This window comes from Ambystoma mexicanum, chromosome 3p (genome assembly GCF_040938575.1).
Source record: "Ambystoma mexicanum isolate Mex_15411 chromosome 3p, UKY_AmexF1_1, whole genome shotgun sequence".
NCBI classification, from domain to species: domain Eukaryota; kingdom Metazoa; phylum Chordata; class Amphibia; order Caudata; family Ambystomatidae; genus Ambystoma; species Ambystoma mexicanum.
The window spans coordinates 174,886,879-174,907,559 of NC_090925.1; the positions used below are offsets into that span (position 1 = coordinate 174,886,879).

The 20,681-nt window shown below is 47.6% G+C and overlaps 1 protein-coding gene across 2 annotated transcripts in view; it reads left to right on the forward strand.

Moving 5' to 3' along the window:
• Nucleotides 1-20,681, forward strand: part of LOC138580216 (C->U-editing enzyme APOBEC-1-like) — a 327,632-nt gene that overhangs the window by 86,689 nt on the left and 220,262 nt on the right. The window contains exon 2 of one of the 2 annotated variants that reach the window (XM_069650576.1): nt 11,446-11,523. The exons of the other annotated variant lie outside the window; for it this stretch is intronic. Within the exon in view, the coding sequence (XP_069506677.1) occupies nt 11,498-11,523 (26 nt within the window). The 5' untranslated portion in view covers nt 11,446-11,497. The remainder of the gene's footprint in view (nt 1-11,445; nt 11,524-20,681) is intronic. 2 annotated transcript variants of the gene reach the window in all.

A 20,681-nucleotide genomic window follows, 5' to 3' on the forward strand; every position in this document is an offset into this window, starting at 1 on the left:
TATGTCTAGACATATGTTTCTCTCTACTCTTTTGTTGCTGCAGAGCTTCTGTTTTCCAACTGTGCAATGCGTCAAATGCTGCAGGTATAGCCTTTTTCTTTACTAATACAGACTCTAAATATTCTATACGAGGGATTTCAAAACTACCATTGGTTGGCCACCGAAGATCAGAATTATGTCTGGTCTGTCTGTGCCAAATGTCATTAAATGCTATACTACCAAAGCCTTTCTTACAGTACATAGTACATGCCGGCGACCCCTCCTGTGGTGTGGGACGGCTATCTTCCAAAGATTGTCTGTCGCTGCGGAATAATGTCCTAAAGCAGGCAGACAATTTCCCAGGCATATCAAAGTTCTGGTGTTACCTGGTTAAATAATTGTGCTCGCGAGTACAATGCTCCAAATTCAAATTGTCAGGGTTAGATTAAGAATCGGGACACGATTCACCTGACCAAAGGACTCGGAGGCCCGATCGGGTTACTAAGGACAATGCTAAGGACCCACGTGTCTGGTGATTTTCGGCAAATTTACCGACCTCAAATATATGGATCCTCGTCAAGACGTCTTCTTGGGCTACAGCTCACCGTTCAGGGATCGGATCGTGCAGTTTCGTCGAGGAATTCGCTTCTCGTCTAGAGTGGCCGTTTCTGTTGGCACCGTCCGATCCCGGTCCGATAGCCGAGCAACCTTCAACGAGGCGAAGTCAATCTTGAGGTTTCCTATTCTGGCGCCATCTGTGGAATCAGAAAAAAATACAATATTACGGCTGTTACATCAAGCAAAGGAAAATACACCGACACGGGCTTGTAAAGATTCCCAGAATCTTTATTACAAAACTGAACAGTATTCAACAAAGTACGGAAATAGCTATTTAACTGTCAATACATCACAGAGACCACCAGCAGGGTTCAATGTGAGCAGTGAACAGAATTTCCTAGCTGGACATCGACGTATTTATACAATTTGTAAAAATGATGTCCAGCCTCTTACAAGTTAATAAAACATTGGCCTAGGGTCGCGCCAGGTTCACTTTCCTAATTTACATATCTCGTGCATGCGGTTTACTTTTGAATGCATTTAATAACACACTCCATTATTCTTTAATTTAACGTTACAGTCTTTACGTATCGTTTTAATACAGATCAAACAAATGTTTCACATATCGTATTTGGATAGCTTTACTGTTCTTCTATACTTGTAGTTTAACATTGCTGATTCAAGTAATCCCTTGCTCCCGAGGTCAACAAAGGACAAGGTCTACAAGACCCTAAATGTAGCCTAAAGGCAGGTTGGACATTAACTCTCCTACAGAGGTTGAAGAGGGTAAGGCAAGAACAAGAGCACACGAGACGGCCATTTTAGATTACAGGGTGACTTTGTACGAAACCCCTAAAATGGCAGTTCTAACCTAAAATGGAGGTTTGATTCAAGATGGCGGCTTACATCAATTTCCAAGGTCAAGACCTTGCCGTAGAGAGTTATTCGCGTACAGTTTTAAGCAACTTGGCGTAGGCCAATATACATACAATCGTTACAATAGGAGGCATAATTTAATATTCCAGTTTGACAAAGGAACAGATGCATCAGAACCTATGCAGATCGGGGGGGTCAAAGGACCCTTAACTCAAAAGGAAAGGGAAAGAAGAAGACAGATGCAATTGTGTCTGTACTGTGGAACCTCAGGACATTTTCTACGGGATTGCCCTATAAAACCACCCAAGAAGGTGGTAGGAGTTGCTGATAAAAGTCCAAAAGAGCCTGATTCGGAAAACGACCACGCCCGACAAGCGTAGAGGTCCGCTTGCCGAGCTTAAAGAAGGACACTCAGACCTTGCATCTGATCATACCAATAGTCCTAATTGATCCTAGACAACCCTCACGTATGCACGCAGTAAGGGCATACATTGATAGCGGGGCTGTAGGGAACTATATGGACCACAAATTAGCTTCCAGGATGAATCTACCTCTCTGCCGAAAAACCACCTCATATGTCATCACCACAGTCGATGGAACTGAAATAGCCTCTGGGCCTGTAACTCATTCCACTGCAGAGATGACACTATTGGGTCAGGATGGGCATCGAGAGACTATTGTGTTTGATCTAATCAAAGCCCCTCAGTGCCAAATAATACTGGGGATACCTTGGGTGGAAACACATAATCCTTGTATTGATTGGTGAGAGAAGAGAATAACCTTCCCGGATTGTGCACAAACCTGTTACCCAAAGAAAAATCAGAACGCAGGCCTGGCCACAGTAACCACAGCAGTCATGCAACTACCTCCAGAATACCAAGAATTTCAGGATGTCTTCCAAAAGGAACAGGCAAACACCTTACCTCCTCACAGATCGTACGATTGTCAAATCGATCTCATACCCGGTGCACAACCCCCTTGTAGCAGGATCTATGCCCTTACGGAACCTGAGAACCTTCACCTACGACAATACTTAGACTAGTACCTTGCCAATGGCTTTATTCGCCCTTCCAAGTCTCCTGTATCCTCAGCTTTGTTCTTCGTGCCAAAAAAGGAAGGTGACCTTAGAACGTGCATAGACTACCGCACACTAAATCAGATTACGGTAAAAAAAACGGTACCCATTGCCTCTGATCCCTGGATTACTAGACCAAGTAAAGGATGCTTGTATCTACACTAAGTTAGATCTCCGAGGGGCATATCATCTGGTACGTGTAAAGAAAGGCGACGAATGGAAGACGGCCTTTCGCACCAAGTACGGTTTATTCGAGTATCAGGTGATGCCCTTCGGGTTGTGCAATGCACCAGCAGCCTTCCAGTATTTTATGAGCGAAGTATTTTGTGAACTCATTGATGTCTGTGTTGTCGTATGCATAGACAATATCCTTGTGTACTCCTCCTCAGAATCAGACCATGTTAAGCACGTGCGTGCAGTCCTTGAGAAACGACACCAGCACAAGTTATATGCAAAATTGGAAAAATGTGTTTTTCATGTTACGGAAGTTGAATTCCTTGGATTTATCTTGACTCCAAAAGGAGTCCAAATGGACTCACGAAAGGTGGACGCAATTCTCAAGTGGCCATCGCCTACTTCAGTTAAAGGGGTGCAAAGCATGCTCGGATTTGCCACTTTCTACCGCAGATTCATTCCGGACTTCTCGCATGTTGTACATCCTATCACAGCACTTTTGCGAAAGAGCAAATGTTTCTTGTGGACCGAAGAGGCTGAAAAGGCCTTCCAAGAGCTGAAAGCGAAAATTCACATCTGCGCCTGTCTTAAAGCATCCACGCCCAGAGCTTCCATACATAGTGGAAACTGATGCATCCAGTTTAGCCATGGGAGCTGTCCTGTCCCAGAAGGATCCTGAAACTGGTCAACTTCACCCAGTGGCATTTTGGACAAGAAAGTTCTCGGCACCCGAGTTAAACTATGCGGTTACCCATAAAGAGCTATTAGCCATCAAATCCACCTTTAAGGCTATCTTCTATGTGCCAGGCATACCATTACTGTAATCACCGATCACGGAACTTGCAGTATCTAAAAACAGCCAAAGCCCAATCATCGCGCCAACTTCGATGGGCATTGTTCTTTGCCAAATTCGATTTTGTGATCACTTATCGACCAGGCTGTAAAAATGGCAAGGCAGATGCCTTATACCGAATAGGAATGGAAGAAGCATATGCGAACCCGGAGCCAGTGCCTATAATTTCTGAACAAAGAATTCTTGGCATAACTACTTTACAGACACTAGAAGAAATTAATTTAAAAATCCAACAACTCTTCAATCCAGCAGCCCTGCAGGACTGGGTAATGAAAGGCCCTGATTACTCAGTCATCAATGACCTACCATACTATGAAGGACGACTATTTCTACCACACAAGGAATTACAGGAACTTGTCATCTCCAATTATCATGATAACCTAATGGAAGGTCACCCAGGTATCGCAAAAACCGAAGTCAAAATTAAGAGACAATTCTGGTGGCCCACCTGGCGAAAAGATATAAAGTAATTTGTGATGTCTTGCGGCATTTGCACCCAAAACAAGAATCAGAAGAAAAAACCAGCTGGCCTTTTACAACCTTTGGATATTCCACCTACACCATGGCACACCTTATCTTTAGACTTTATTACTGATCTACCACCATGTAATGGATTTAACACCATTCTAGTTATCGTGGATCTTTTTTCCAAGATGGCCCACTTTATTCCTTTGAAGGGATTACCTTCTGCTTCAGTCCTGGCCAAGGAGTTCCTCGAAAACATTGTTCGAATACATGGGTTTCCTTCTGTATTGGTCTCTGACCGAGGTAGTCAATTAATTTCCCATTTTTGGAAGAAATGTTGCCAATTGGCGCAAATCGACGTAAGGTTATCAACCAGTCACCATCCCCAGACCGATGGTCAGACAGAGAGGACCAACCAGACCCTTGAACAGTACCTTTGTTGCATGCTTCACCAGACCAAAAGTAATTGGAAAGATATTTTATGGATTTCCGAATATGCATACAATAACTTACCATACATTCAAGAACCAGACAAAGCCCCTTTCATACCATATATGGACACCACCCTCGAACTTCAGAACTCGATTCGCCTCAGCACTTAGAAATGCCTGCAGTTAGTCATTAACATTCTACTACTACACAAGCCTTCAAGGAAGCGACAGAACATTTGAAGCAAGCAAAAGAGAAATACAAGAAAAATGCTGATCTACATAGAAGTGAAACTCCTCAGTACCAAATTGGAGATCAGGTTTGGCTAGCTATAAAACACATACCTCTGAAAGGAACTCAAACGTTTAATCCTAGATATTTGGGACCTTACACCATTAAGGCCATTATCAACCCGGTGGCCGTCAAACTGGAATTACCCTCCAATATGCAAATTCATCCTGTCTTTCATGTTTCACTTTTAAAACCAGTTCAACCAGGAACAAGATTAACCAAACCACCAGATCCTATCTCGATAGATGGAGAACCTGAATTCGAGGTGAAAAACATCCTGGACTCCAAGGTGGTTAAATCAAAACTTTTTTACTTAATCGATTGGAAAGGTTACGGGCCACAGGAAAGGTCATGGGAGCCTAGTGACCACGTTCATGCACCACGATTAGTGAAGAGATTCCATCAGGACTTCCCAGACAAACCAGGACCAAGGGGAGGAACGACTTTAGGAGGGGCCTTGAGGGGGAGTGCTGTCATGATGCATACCCCCGGGCATCCAGACCACGTCCATCAGCCCCGGGAGCAGGCATCATGTCACCTTGAGAAAACCCAGCAACCCCTGCTTGGGGCTGTCTGGGTTCAGTCCTGGTGCCTATGGCGCCAGGCTCATATGGGACATCAGTCCTGGTGCCTACGGTGCCAGGCTCATAGGTGCACACTTACCTGATGCAGACCATGCTGCAAGAAGATAAAAGCCCATGTGAGGCCTGGAAGGGACTACTTTACCTTAGGGACTATTTTGTTACTCGGGTGTAGTCGGGGAGGAATACCTACCTGGGACTACTTTGGAGGCTATTTAAACTACGCCCGAAGAGCAGCACACGCTTCGCGTTATTCTGCATCCAGCAGCGTAACGCTCACCGTGCCAGCAGCAGCATCCAGCCTTCTGCCACGCCCGCCTCGAACCTGGAGCACCTAGAAAGAACGAAAGAAGCAAAGGTTAGAACAAGAGTATTACCTGATTTCTTACCTCATTCCGGATTCATCGCATCTTCAAACCAGAGGAAAGACTTTGTTTTAAACGCTTCGCATCGCCAGCAGCAGCGCCGTGCCAAACTCACCGTTCCACGCAGCATCTCTTCGATCCGGCGCTGTCTCCATCTGTACATCGCCGAATCCCGGCACCTAAGGGGGACAAGAAACAACAAGGTGAGCAGAGAGAACAGAGAGAGACAATCTCTTTAGCCGGCATATGCTTACCTGATTTTACCGCCGGAGGTATAATTCATCAGCATGCCACATCTTCTTATGCCGCACCTGTAAGATAAGGAGAAAGCAGCAAGTTTAACCCTTGGCATTATTTACCGGACAGTGTTTGGTAACACAGACTTTTACCGGAGCACTTTCAGCTTCTCAATCTTCTTATTGGATCAAAGCTGCAAGATAAAAGAGGAATTGGACAGGAGTGAATTCCAGACATTTTGAACTCTTATGAACTATATACTTACGGCTCTTCGCCAGGATCTATTGGAGTCAGGATTCATCTACAACTCTTCCAATATCTTCAAGCCAGTGAAGTAACTGGTCATCAACGCGCCCCTGCGTGCTTCGCAGGATGGATGGCTTATCCTTCAAGAATATAAGGTGAGATTGCTGAGAGGTCACTTCAGAGGTGATTAGTGGGGAGGACAGTGGGGGTGCTATCACTTGAATCCACAAGTGGCTAACTCCATCTCTCCACTTGTAGGAGAATATTTCTACGTGCCAAGCAGACAAGATTAGGAGGGCAGATCTAGTCTGTCATCGCTGCACTACGCATCACGTGGGTGGAGGCCGCAGCAGTCCGGGTCCGACCGACGCCCCTGTGGGAGCCAGGTGAGCGTAACAGATAAACAGGCAGGCTTAAAATGTCCATGTGCGGGGCAGGTACTCACAGTCTCAGTCTGGGCCTCCCAGTTACTTCACTTGAGGCAGGGTGTGCACATGGAGGGCACGCTGTAAGCTTCCAGGGCCCCCATGAGGCATCCTGTGTCATTGGATTTATGCCCTGGAAGCTGGCTGCATAGGCTCATCTGGGCCTCAATTACTGTGGTTCCTTATCAGGGGCAGCACTCCTCCAGACCTCTTGTCTGGCGCTCCGCCAACCTTTCCACTGGCGCCAACGTCCTCTCGCGGAGCGCGGGACCATGAGATCTCATTATGCTGAGATCTCGCAAGACCGCGCTCCCGCAATCACGTGACGTCCCCACATACCTCCTTTGCTGGGAAAAGGATAGATGGTCATTCCATGACAAAGTCTGCAAACTTGCTGGGTTTCCTTTTCTCTCTCTGTGGTCTGCCTTGATCTATAAGCAGGGCAAGGTTGAGGGAGTACTCTTGGGGAGGTGTAGGTGATTCGGATTCTCCTTGTCTTGCCCTTCGCTGTGACTCCCTGAGTGGGGTTGGGGAGTTGGTGCTTGAGAACTCGTCGCCGTAGGGTGACTCCGAGGCATCTCTTTCTAACTGGCGACGGTTTTCGGATGGCTCTTGTTGGTCTTGATCTTCTCCAGTTTCCCATTGTGGCTGTTCAATAGATTCTTTCCTGCGGTACATGGCTACCCTTTCTAAATTCCATTTCCTTCCTTTCGCAATGACCTGTATGGGACTGCTGTATCTGGAGCCGGTCGAAGTGTCTTTGTGGGGAAGACGTATCTTTACCAGGTCGCCTTTGTTAACTGCTGTGTGGCGAGCGGCCCGACGCATGTACCCTTGAGCCTTCATGGCTTCTTTGTTACGCTGCATGTGAAAGACTACGTCTTCCACGTCCACATCTTCGTCAGCTCTCACTTGATGGAGCCAGAGTGGTACCAGTGTGGATGCTGCCCTTCTCCCCCTTAGCAGATGGAATGGTGAAACGCCGGTGACAGCGTTGGGAGTGATGCGGTGGGCTGCAACAGCCTCCTTGACAGTCTTGTACGGGTTTAGGCCCGAGGCATGCACTAGTTGCAGCGCCCCTTTGATGAAGCGGTTCGCCCGCTCGACCAGGCCATTGGCCTGTGGGTGGTAGAGACTTGCTCTTCGCTGTTGAATATTGTTGAGTTTAAGGAATTTCTCCATTTCACAAGAGACCAACTGGACGCCATTGTCCTTCACAATTTCTTTGGGGAGGCCTTCGCGCTGGAATATGGCGGTGAGTGCTTCGATGACTGTGTTTGTGGTGATGTCCGAGGTGATGTCAACTTCGACCCACTTTGAGAAATAGTCGACTGTGACTATCCCATATTTATGTTCTGGGGGCATGCTGTCCAGAGGCCCGATGAAGTCCAGCCCTAGTTTGCCCCACACCCCTTTGGGGACTTCGGTGGGCAGCATGGGGGCTTGTCTCACAGACAGGTGCTTGTCACTGTTTGTGCACTCATGGCACCTTTCGACCATTTGTCGTATGTCCTGATCCATGCATGGCCACCAATAGGCATTGCGTATCCTGCGTCTGGTCATGTTGCACCCCAGATGGCCTGAGTGTGCTCTGCACAGTATCACTTTGCGAATTCCGCTGGGTGGGATAATTTGGTCACCTCTCAGAATAAGACTGTTCATGGTGCTGATTTTGTCGTTCACCTTCCAGTAAGGACGTAGGCCTTCAGGGATTGCTCTTTCGTCAGACCACCCTTTGCGGACCCAGGCTGCTACGCGCCATAGCGCATCGTCCTGCTCGAACTCTTCCTGCCAGTGGCGCTCACTCAGGTCCATGTACTCGCCGTTCCTCAAGTCACTTATAGAGGCTACGACACATTCATCTTCCAAGAATGTGGTCCCACAGGGGCGTTTTGGTTCAGGAGCCTGGACATGCAGTCTGTTTGCGCGTTTTTCCAGCCGGCAATGTGGGCTATCTCGTATGTGTACTCTTGAAGTTTTGTGGTGATCCTGGCCAGTCTCGGGGTGGCAGTCTTGGTGCCGCCCGGGCTCAATATGTGAATGAGGGGTTTGTGGTCAGTGACCAACCTAAATTTCGTGCCCCAAACATAAGATCTGAAGTAGTCGATGGCCCAGGCACATGCCAACATTTCTTTCTCTACGGTGGAGTAATTCTGCTCCGCTGATGATAGGGCTTTTTATGCAAATGCCACGATATTTTCAGTGTCGCCCTTCTTCTGGGTCAGAGTGGCCCCCAACCCATACGCGCTGGCATCCGTTGTGATGCAGGTGTGATGCAGGTGTCCCATTCAGGGTTGAACAGTTTTAGGCATGGTGCATGCAGAATCCTTCTTTTGATTTCAGTGGATGCCTAAAGTGATCTGATTACCTTTATTTAAAAGATAAACAGGCGTACTTAAAATGTCCATGTGCAGGGCAGGTGCAGGGGCAGGTACTCACAGTCTCAGTCTGGGCCTCCCAGTTACTTCACTGGAGGCATTGTATGCACATGGAGGGCACGCTGTAAGCTTCCAGGGCCCCCATGAGGCCTCCTGTGGCATTGGATTTATGCCCTGGAAGCTGGCTGCATAGGCTCATCTGGGCCTCAACTACTGTGGTTCCTTATCAGGAGCAGCGCTCCTCCAGACCTCTTGTCTGGCGCTCCGTCAACCTTTCCACTGGTGCCAACGTTCTCTCGCGGAGCGCAGGTCCACAAGATCTCGTTATGCCGAGATCTCGCGAGACTGCGCTCCCGCAATCATGTGACGTCACCACATGTGCCCTGTGTTCTCAAAGGGACAGTGCCAGCAGCTGCTCGCTCGCTCGACCAACACAGAACACTTTGCCCAAAACATTTAGCGCAAGAGCTTGGTGCTGGGCTGCGGGATATGTTGCAACGCCTCCAGAGTTTGTTAAAGGAGCCGTGCACTGTGTTCTCAGAGGGACAGTGCCTGTAGCTGCTCGCTCGCTCCACCAACATGGAACACTTTGCCCAAAACACTTCGGCCAAGGAAAATATACTATGACAAATTCTCCTGAGAGATGAACACCTTGACATAGCTCAAAGATGAGCAGAAAATTAAGTGCCTGCTGCGAGAAAACTCAGAGAAAGTGGAAAAGGCACCAAAATACATGGAAGCCTGCAACACCATCAGAGATTCAAGATCCCACAAATAATGAAGGGATATTTCCTGAAAGAGTGGGCTAAACCTGTTTGTAACGACCCACCACCAAGATAGGGCCAGAGCAGAGCGAGGGACCTTTAACACGGGTGGTGGTGCCATTATCGACAGGGTTGGCCCACTCTGGAGGGGAAATTCACCATTAGCGCACATAATAGGCATACGTGGGTGCTAGTGCTCCATACTTATTAAAAGAAAAGATGGGAAAAATTACCTCAATAATCCATGGCACTGCTGGGGTTTGGGAAGTCCACTTGCTGTTGATGATCCCTATGACTTCAAAGCACTCAAATATATACCCAAAGCTAGGTTTGCACTCAATAAATACCCTTAAAAGTAATAAGAATGATAGCACCGAATATAAAAAGACTGAGTTCTGCAGATCCCAGCGGCCTCCTGTAATGCTGAGGTAAGTGTACCTTTTTTCCTTTGTTTACTAAAGTGCTGGAATCTTCTGAGGATAAGCTTGTACCTGTGAATACAGCCAGAGTCCGGCGCAGTCGGCTTGGCTGTGTACCCAGCTGCACCATGCTATCGGATGGTATATATAGAACTTTAGTTAGTCTGCAAGCTTTGGTAATACTTTTTTATTTATTTTTTATTTATTTTTTAAAATATTTTTATTGGTTTCGTAACAAGAAGTAAACAACAAATACAAAAAGGCATCATTGGCGATTTGTTAAGCATATCAAGAAAACAACCCAAAACCTCCCCCCCTCCCCCCAAGACCACGGTTAGTTCACTGTTCCTCTCTAGTTCGTGCCCGTATCCGGGCAACTCCCTCCACTCGGCTCCATATCATCCACCTCAGGGTGGATGGAGCAAGGGCACCGTCAGGGCCACCCAGCGGTGTAGTTCCTCGCTGGAATCCAGTCTTTGCACATGAATAGCCGTTTCCCATGCCGCGGTTTCAGCTATGATCCACTTCGTGAGGTCACCCCACCATAGGGGCATATGTGGACCCCTGGGGCTTTTCCACCCCATGGCAATACGTCTTTTGGCTGTAATGTAAATAAGGTCAGTGAGCTTGGATAGGGGTTTGTTCTTCCTGTTTCACCTGTATTTGCCAAGGATGTAGGCCGTAGGCTCGTCCACCTCAACTACAATGTCTGCGCCAGCTACTCTGTCCCTCACTTGTGACCAGAACTCCCTGATTACTGGGCAGCCCCAGAACATGTGAGTCATTCCCGCCCTGGGTTCACTGCATTTGGGGCATGACTGGATTCCAGTTCCCAGAGCTTTATTGGGAAAATGTCCAGAATGAGTTCATGCTCACACAACCATCAGAGACAATACAGTTGTTGCAGGTGATAGGGACCCAAGCATCTAATCTCATCATGGATGTAAAAAGTCGATTACAATCCAGCAGACAAATGTGTTGCCTTCGTACCTCGATATGGCTTCCGGTGTGAGGTACGCTCTATTGGTGATATACAGTTGAATAAGCTTTGGTAATACTTGTGTCTCCATGAGTCATGCCAAAGAGCATTTTTTTTTATTTAATTGTAAATGAGAAAACAATGAGAGTGACATGGTGGTTAGAAGAACAGAAACAGATGGAACATATGTTTGGACTGGAAGAGATTTTGGGGTGTTAATATACTGGCAGGAAGAGGAAGTATAATGTTTGAGAGATTAACTGAGTAAAAAATGAGAAAAACTGAAAAGAAGGATAAACTGTTGAATTGAGACAGAGAAAATAGAAACCCTTTTGTCTTATTTCTTAACAGGGCACTTTTCACACAGTTCCCAGAATCGTTGATCGTATTGATAACAAAGACGATGGCTGCCAACCAGCTGCTCATGAGGTAAGGAACAAATAGCCTTTGGATTGTGTTCCAGGTAGGTGCTCATTTTTTCCAGTGTCATACCAAGTCAAGGCCCACATAGAACCTTCTCCCCACCACCACTCCAAAAAGGAGTTGGCAAACGATCATCACAACTGTTGAGAAGCGTCTCACCTCAAGACACACCTTTCAAATCTAACCTGGAGCAGTAGGGATGAAAGTTTGGGACACCATCTTGGCTTGTAAGGGAATGCCTTGTTTCTCTGGGTTGACAGAGCTTTATTGGGAAAATGTCCAGAATGAGTTCATGCTCACACAACCATCAGAGACAATACAGTTGTTGCAGGTGATAGGGACCCAAGCATCTAATCTCATCATGGATGTAAAAAGTCGATTACAATCCAGCAGACAAATGTGTTGCCTTCTTTAAGCCTTGTGATAGATAAGGGACTCTGCAGCAATGTTTGCATTTAGTCCCCTGTTATCTGTAAAAGTCCATTTCAGCAGAGGTTCAGGTTGTGTTCAAAGATCCTTTGGAAATACTGAGTGAAGACAGTGGACAGATTTGCGATTGAGGTGAAAAGCCAGCTTTGTCCACGGGCAGAGATGGTGGTAACCAACCCCGGGGGGACCCCAGAGAAGACTCATGTGAAAAGATCCAGGGCCAGGTTCGAGACCCAGCAGCCCCAGAAAGAGATGCAGCCAGCAGGGTTCAGTCCAATCAAGTCGATGGGAAAACCCAGTTAAAGAACTCATGCAGAGATCTTGAACAGTGTACCACAGAGACCCCTGAGGGTAGGTATCAGGACAAACCTACCAACCCAGGGCCCATAGGTAGGCACTCATGGTCGCAGTTCCCAAAAAGACAATTTCAAGAAGATGGAAAAACCCAGTGAGTACAGCTCTACTTATGCAGGACGATTTAAGCGATGCATTCAACTTAAACACAAGATCAAGGATGTCCCAAATGGCAAAAAGGAAGAACAGCTGCTTTTCCTTGAAGTGGGGTTCTTCCAATGGCCGTCCTAAACATTATGTATATACCTCTTTTTAGCAAGCTTTTATATGTCTTGTCTACCTTGCATTACAGCGTATTTACAGCTATTGGTCAGTCAGTTAAGCATCTTCTTATATTCATGATTACTTCCTCTTTAGGTACACGTTTCTCTTAGTGCTTCAGTTGCATCGTCAGTTTTAAGTATTTTGGGATTGTTTCAGCAAGTTTGACATAAAGTTGCTGTCCCTATCAGACACAGCTTCTTTAGGGAAGCCAACCCTAGTAAAAATGCCAAGCAAAGCTTTTGCAACTCACTTGGCAGTTACAGTTTTCAAAGGGATGGCCTCAGGATACCTGGTGGCATGGTTGACCAGCACCAGGATAAACCTATTGCCTGAGTATCATTGGGGGTCAAGGGGAACAACAATGTCAATCCCTACACTTTCAAATGGTACCCCCAAAACTGGGAGTGGTTCCAAAGGAGCTTGGATTGTTGTGCCACTTTTTCCAGATAACTGGCATGTGGCACAACTCCTGCAGTGACTTTCTACTTGCACCCCAATCTTGTGCCAGTAGAAGTGCATGGCTAACCTTTGCTTGGTTCTCTTGATGCCAAGGTGACCAGCAAGGGGGACTTCATGCACCAGCTGCAAGAGGAAGGGTCTTACAGTAAGTGGAACCACCAACCTCCTATGTTTGCCTTCTGTAGACTCTGTGGGCTCACTGTAGAGGAGCCCACCTTCCCAATAAATCCTATGCTTCCCAGGAGGTTCACCCTCAAGCTGGGAGCAAGCCTGTCTCCTTAGTCCTTCCACAGATGGGTATTCACGTTGGCCCTTACTAAACTCAACCCTATCAGGACCACCTTCCACCAACAAACTCTGGAGTTCAGGATGGTCATGTGGTTTAAGAATTTCTGGGAACACCTCTTCCTCGTCAGGTTCATGTGTTTGGCAACTACCTCCACCTCGGTGGTAGGTGAGATAGATGGAATGTATTCTTTCCCTCTTCTGACTTTCTTGACTCCTTTAGCCTTGGGTTTCCCCATTGACTTGGGCTTGGCTTTGGTCTTGGGCAATGCAGGCCTTGTTTGTGACCTTGTGCATGGTTTCTCTGCTGTGTCACCCACAAGATCTAAGTCTCTGAGATCATTCCCCAGCAGGACCTTACCTGGGACTTACCTCTGTATGCTCACTGTAATCCTAACCATAGTACCATTGATAGTAAAATGTATAAGCATTACTGTCATGACCCTCAGCCCAGATCCCCACAGGCAAGCCCATTGGCCAGGTGGAATCAGGACTCGGATCTCTTATAAGGCCTGGCATCCACTTCTCAGGCCCTCTTGGGGCCAGTCCTGGCACCTTTGGCGCCAGGCTCATAAACAAAGATAGACATCTGCTTGTGGAACTACTTTTTTAGGCTTTCAGCCAACATGGAGGCATCCAAATAGCTTGACTCCTAGAACCAAGCTATGCGGTATAGTGTTTTGGGTGTGGTGGCCTAGGGACTACTTTACCTGGACTACTTTGCAGTGGCTATTTAAACCACAACTGAACAGGACAACACGCTTCGCATTACTTTGCTATCAGCAACGTGACGCTCACTGTGTGCAGATTTCTCACGAGCCTGGCGAATTACAGACCTGCAGAAAAAACAAAGAACATTGTTAGCAGCAGAATCTTACCTGTAATCTCCACCCTTCACTGCTCGCAGCTCCTGGGCAGCTCTGTTTGAAGAGTTTGCCGCCCGGATCGAAGGACCTGAAAAAGGGAGAAAGACATTATTAAAGGAGGTAGAAGAGACATTACAACCACGAAGCGCTTAGAGGCTTACCTGGCTGGTTGATTTTCGACCGGCATAGCTCCGGAACTCCATCCGCGCTGGGAGCACACCGCGACCTACGAAAAAGAGAAAAGCACAGGTCAGTGAAGACAAGACATCGCTGTACTGCGCAAAGCGCCCTCTTACCGCATCATAGCGCTTTTGACGGCAAGAACCAGCCTACCCAGTTCTCCAAGCGGACACTCTGCGCACCTAAGGGAGATAAAAAGAGACATTTAGAACAGTGAAAAGGCATGCAAGAATAACAACTTCATAAACTCGCAATTAGACCCACCTGAAAGACAATACTAGGGCCGCAGTCAGTGAAGTAACTGGACAGCACGCGCCCACCATAGACAACGCGCCCCTGCCCAGAGAGCAGGACATAGAGCCCACCAATTCCGACAACCAGGTGAGAAGAGAACCCGGAGGGGCTGCAATCACAAGGGAAGTGGGAAAAACATACCTTGGTCGTCCAGTCCTAACGTAGTCTTCATTTCCAGGCAGAATCTCATCGACACCGAGAACCACACCAGGGAAGCATTGAGAAGGGCACCGGCGACCAACTGTCTGGGTGGCGTACCCGTGGATACCAGGTGAGCATAACAATTACTGGGAACTTGAGAGGGGGACCATCAATTAACTTAGTGGGCATCAAAGGAGCTCTGGGAAGTTCCTCTGGGTCTACTGAGGTAGAATCCACTACAGTTCTGCTGGCTCCACTATCCATAAGGGCAGGAGTGTCTACTCCATTGATCAGCACACTGTCCTTAAAGTAGTGCTTGGTGTTATCTGGAATCCTAGCATAAGCCTCTGAGACTTTAGGCTCACAGGAACACAGGGAAACTAGGACTACCTCAGATTCTATCCCACTGGGGAAGGGTCCTGAGGAGAAGGATGCCCCTGTGATCTCTTCCTCCTCGTGTGAGGGGAAGGCCAGACTCACATAGTGAACCCCCAAGCTTTTGACCTTACATCTGGGGTCCCCCTTCACATGGTCATTTGTTCCACAAGCCACACAAGATCCACTGGGTCTTGGGACACAGGGAGGCTTACTATAAACAGAGTTCTGTCTGGGAGGATGACTCCCACTACCCTAAACATGTTCTTGGGACTTACTTATGATTTTCTTTTGTGGCCGTTTTGGGGGGAGGTTTTATCAGATCCGCCACCCTCTTTATCTTTGTTCTTTTTCCAAGCCTCCTGCTTACTAGGAGTAGTCATGTCCTTATGGGACACTCTGTGTGATACCCATAACTCTGCTGCAATGGCCAGTTTCTTAGGATCTAACTCATTTGAATCTGCCAAGTGCTGCGTAAACTCAGGGGAACAAGATGCAAAAATATGTTCAAGCATGACTAAGCATATCATACCCTCAAAGGTGGAGACAGTATAGCCTTCAACCCAGCCAGTCAAGTTTTTCAAGGAATCAGTGACATAGGACACCCAAGTGTTACCTTCTTTCTTTTTGTACTATCTGAATCTTTTTAAGTATTGGACAGGAATCGTCCCAAACTTTACGATGAGAGTCTGCTTCAGTTTTGGTAAGTCTACTCGTTCAGCCTTTGAAATTTCCATAATAGCACTGCAGCCAGAATAGGGTAGTCGACTGAGGAACTATTCAATCTTGTCAGCATCCACAACCTCTTGAACTTAACATGCATACTCAAATGCAGTGAACCAGTCCCTAATGTCCATAATGTAATTCTTCTCATCATATACACTGAGCAGATCTTTAGGAAATCATGGATGAGAGAAGGACCTAGACCCATTTCCAGGTCCTTTGCAGCTGTCGGCTGAAGCCTGAAGCTTGGCCAGTTCCAACTGGTAATTCGTGTCCTTTTATTTCTGCCTGCTCCACCTTCAGCTTTGCAATGTTGAATTAAAGCTCCTTCTGCTTAAACAGCAGTTCTTACTTCTTGAACTCAAGCATGGCATCAGCATCAGAACTGGCAGAGGAAACATGGGACAACACATCATCTATGTCATCATGGGACCCACGGATGAGTGCAGCAACAGATCTGCCAGATCTGTCAATGAGAGCAGCCCACCACCATCTGCACTTTTATCTGTGGTGATGGCATTGAGTTGCATCTCTTGCCAATCCATCATTCTCTGTATCATTTTACTTTTTGTCCCTTGAGCACGCAATTCTCTCTCAGTACACATTATTCTCAAAGTTTCAGATTTTGAAGCATTTAAGGTTATGTTGGTTATTGTTTCCATGTTTTCAGATAGGTGTATGGCTTCTAGAATTACTGTACTTCTAAGGTCACTATGTGTCCTGGGTAAGTGTAATCTGAGTACCTTCACCAGTGTGCAACACTGGGTACCTTCGATTCTATCCCACAACTGTACACTAATTTGTTAAGATGGATTTCTGAACTCTGACCTGGTGGGCAAAGGTTCAGAAGGCCAGACTAGTTTCTTGGATCAGGGTAACCATCTGGACAAGCCAGACCAATCAAGGTAGCATTGGCGTCGGTCAAGACTAGCTGGGGCCTCATTCTGAGGTTGGAGGTAAGGGGTTAACGGCGCCGGCAAGAATGCTGGTGCCGTTAACCCCTTACCATCGCATTACGAGGTCCCTTAGCGGGTCACACTAAGGGAGCTGCTAAGGGACCAGGGAGCTAATAACGGGCCCATAATTAATGGGCCTGTTATTAGCTCCCTCCCCATTCCCATTGAGCCCTATGGGGGCTCGAATGGGATTGGGGATGGGTATTTTGGATGGGGACTTACCGGGTCCTCCAAGGTTGGAATGACCCAGTAAGTCCCCATTCAAGGAACCCGGACACGACTTTCGAGGCAGCCATGGTGCTAATAGCACCATGGCTACCTCCAAACTTGTAATGACCCCCTAGGTCTCGGGAGGGGAGAGGGTGATCAAAAGCCCACAATAAACACGCACAGCAAGGACACTACAAATTACTCTGTCAGGTGTATATCAAAAATAAATGTACATTTATTAAAGGCCATTTCAATCATACACAAGCAAAGATCAGCAGTAAATACTTACACCAATAAAACACTACTATCAAACATATATACAGTAATCCAAACGGCCTGAAAGGATGGCACACAGTAAGAGTCCACAACCTGTAAAGAAAGGGGGCATACAGTGTGAATATCTTTTAGGAAGTTCTTTACAAATCAAACCCTAACTGGGAGGCAGTCCAATCCCTAAGAAGAGTAGAGCCTTGCACGCAAACGTACATTTGGTGCTGGTGCACGAGCTTGTGCGGTAGAGTGAAAAACAGGGTCTCTTGCAAGGGCTGTAGTGACTCAGGAAGGTGGGTGAGGCAGTGAAGAATATGTTCCCACTATTCAAGTAGGGTTTCCCCAAGAGGGCAGAACAGGATCCAAGAGTTGGGAATCAGACGGTAGCACAGGCTACCTCGATAAAGGTTATTGGCCCTCTGTGGACACTCGTGCGTAAAAATGGATGGATGCGCCAGGGGCCACCAGTAAGGGTTGCAACTACTTCCCAATCCTCGGAGCACTCTGGACCAGTGGTAGTTGAGTCCATTTCGGTAGCAGGTTCGATTCCTGCAGTTGTGCAGTTCTGAGGCTCTCAGTGGTTGAGTTACAAGGATGATTCTGTTGTGGGACAGTGGCACTTTCTCCGTTCCTGGTGAAGGTATCAGGCCAATTCCACTGTAGCGAGTCTGAGGCCACAGGGGGGCACAGCAGCAAAGCACCCAAAAAGTTTGTCACCACAGCTGGGTGACATGGTGACTGTGCGCGCTCGGGTTCAGGTGTACTCTCCTAATTCCCAACCTAGGAATGCCAGGTGTACGAACCTCGGCAGGAGAGTTCCTTATACACAGGGCTTATGATCTCCAAAGTCTCAAGTGTCAACTCCAGATGGTTGCAGTTCGAGAGCAATGGTCCCATGAAAGCTGGTCAGTTCACTGGTTGGCCCAGTAATAATTCCAAGAAGGCGTGCTTTCAGGTTAAGTTGGAGGTACGAGAATAGTTGGTCCCACTATTCTAATGGGTCGAAGCGCCTTTGCAGAACTTCTGAGTTCAATCCGAAACAGGGGGTCCAACGGGGCAACAGCGGGCTCAGGGTGCCAAACCTTTAAGCGGGTCACCAGCAGTTCTTCGGTTCTGCTTCTTGGTTTCAGGAGACTAAGCTCCTATCCTAAGTTCAGTGTGAACTCAAGAGATTGACCTGGAATGAGTGTAAAATGCCTTCTCTTAGGCATTTTACAGGGAAAATTACACCTGAATGCAAATCTTTCCTAACACTTGCCCCTTCCAGACTAAAGACAGGGGAAACTAATCCACCCCTTGGTGAGTTTCTAGTTCCGGTCGGTTAAACATTCTGGACAACCCATCAGCATTTCTATGTTGGACAACTGGCCTATACTCAATAGTGAAGCCAACCCCTTGCAGGCTTATGCACCACCTGAGAAACATGGGATTCTCTTCCTTCATGTTCATGAGCCACTTTAAGGGCTCATGGTCAGTTTGCACAGTGAAGTTGGTCCCATAGAGGTAGGGCCTCAGCTTCCTTAGGGCCATATAACAGAGAAACATTATTTCTCCACTGTGGACCATCTGAACTCTTTGTCATTAAGCTGGGGACTTACGAATCCACTAGGGTGTTCTGTGCCTTTGTCATCTACCTGAGATAGTACAGCACCTATTCCAGTGTCAGAAATGTCTGTCTGCACAATAAAAGGTCTTTGGTAATCAGGAGCCCTGACAACAGTGGCCTGGCACAAGGAGTCTTTAAAGCCATTGAAGGCCTCCCCACACTCCTCAGTACAAAGGACCTTCTTGGGTTTCTTATGAGTAGTGAGATCAGTCAGAGGGGCAGCCTTTTGCTCCTGCCACCTCCAGGTGAGTGTGCCCTCCATAGCGCCCCTAATTTGATAAATATTCAGAGCCCCAGCCCTTGAATCACCAAAGCCCTCCCCCAGCCCCTGATTTCCCTCCCGCAACCCTTGTGGCGACCCGCTTCCTGATACACCCCCTCCCGCCTCCCGACCCACCCTTGTGTGCTGTGATTGGCTTGTGAACCTGTGCCTTGCCTAGGTCACCGCGGCTTCTACTGAGGCCCCCTTTTTGCTCCTGCCGCCTCCAGGTGAGTGTGCCCTCCATAGTGCCCCGAATTTGATGAATATTCAGAGCCCCAGCCCTTGAATCACCAAAGCGCTCCCCCAGCCCCTGATTTCCCTCCTGCAGCCCTCACGTCAACCCGCTTCCTGATACACCCGCCTCCCGGCCCGCCCTTGTGTGCTGTGATTGGCTTGTGAACCTGTGCCTTGCCTAGATCACTGCGGCTTCTACTGAGGCCCCCTTTTTGCTCCTGCCGCCTCCAGGTGAGTGTGCCCTCCATAGCGCCTCTACTTTGATAAATATTCAGATCTCCAGCCCTTGAATCGCCAAAGCGCTCCCCCAACCCCTGATTTCCCTCCCGCATCCCTCGTGGCGACCCACTTCCTGATACACCCCCTCCCGCCTCCCGACCCGCTCTTGTGTGCCATGATTGGCTTGTGAACCTGTGCCTTGCCTAGTTCACCGCGGCTTCTACTGAGGCCCACTTTTTGCTCCTGCCGCCTCCAGGTGAGTGTGCCTTCCATAGCGCCTCTAATTTGATAAATATTCAGAGCCCCAGCCCTTGAATCACCAAAGCGCTCTCCCAGCCACTGATCTCCCTCCCGCAACCCTCGCAGCGACCCGCTTCCTGATACACCCCCTCCCGCCTCACCCTTGTGTGCCGTGATTGGACAGCGACCATTACTCCCAAACCATTACCGACCCTCCCAGGGCAGCCCCTTGTCCAGGCAGCCCCATCGGCTAAGGACCCCAAGGCAAAGGACGACTACATCGAGACGGCTACAGATCGTATCTGCAGGTATCCGCAGGAGAAGCAAGAAGCCAACAATAATAAGTAAGTGTGGCAAGGGCAGGGACCGAGGCAATTACTTCATGCCATACCATCCTACCACTCAACCCTAGAAGCATAACTGTTGTAAAACTCCTCCAGCTGTGGTATAATTGCATTTAGAAAGTCTGCTTAATAGCATATCTGTGGTATATTTGCAACTGAAAGTCTGCCTAATAGCGTATCTGTGGTTTAGTTGCATTTTGAAAGTTTGCCTAGCAGCATATCCGTGGTAAAATTGCAACTGAAAATCTGCTTATTAGCATATCTGTGGTATAATTGTATTTAGAAAGTCTGCCTAATAGCATATCTGTGGTGTAGTTGCATTTAGAAAGTCTGTTTAACAGCATATCTGTGGTATCATTGCAACTGAAAGTCTGCCTAATAGTTTATCTGGGATGTAGTTGCATTTAGAAAGTTTGCTTAATAGCATATCTGTGGTATATTTGCATTTAGACA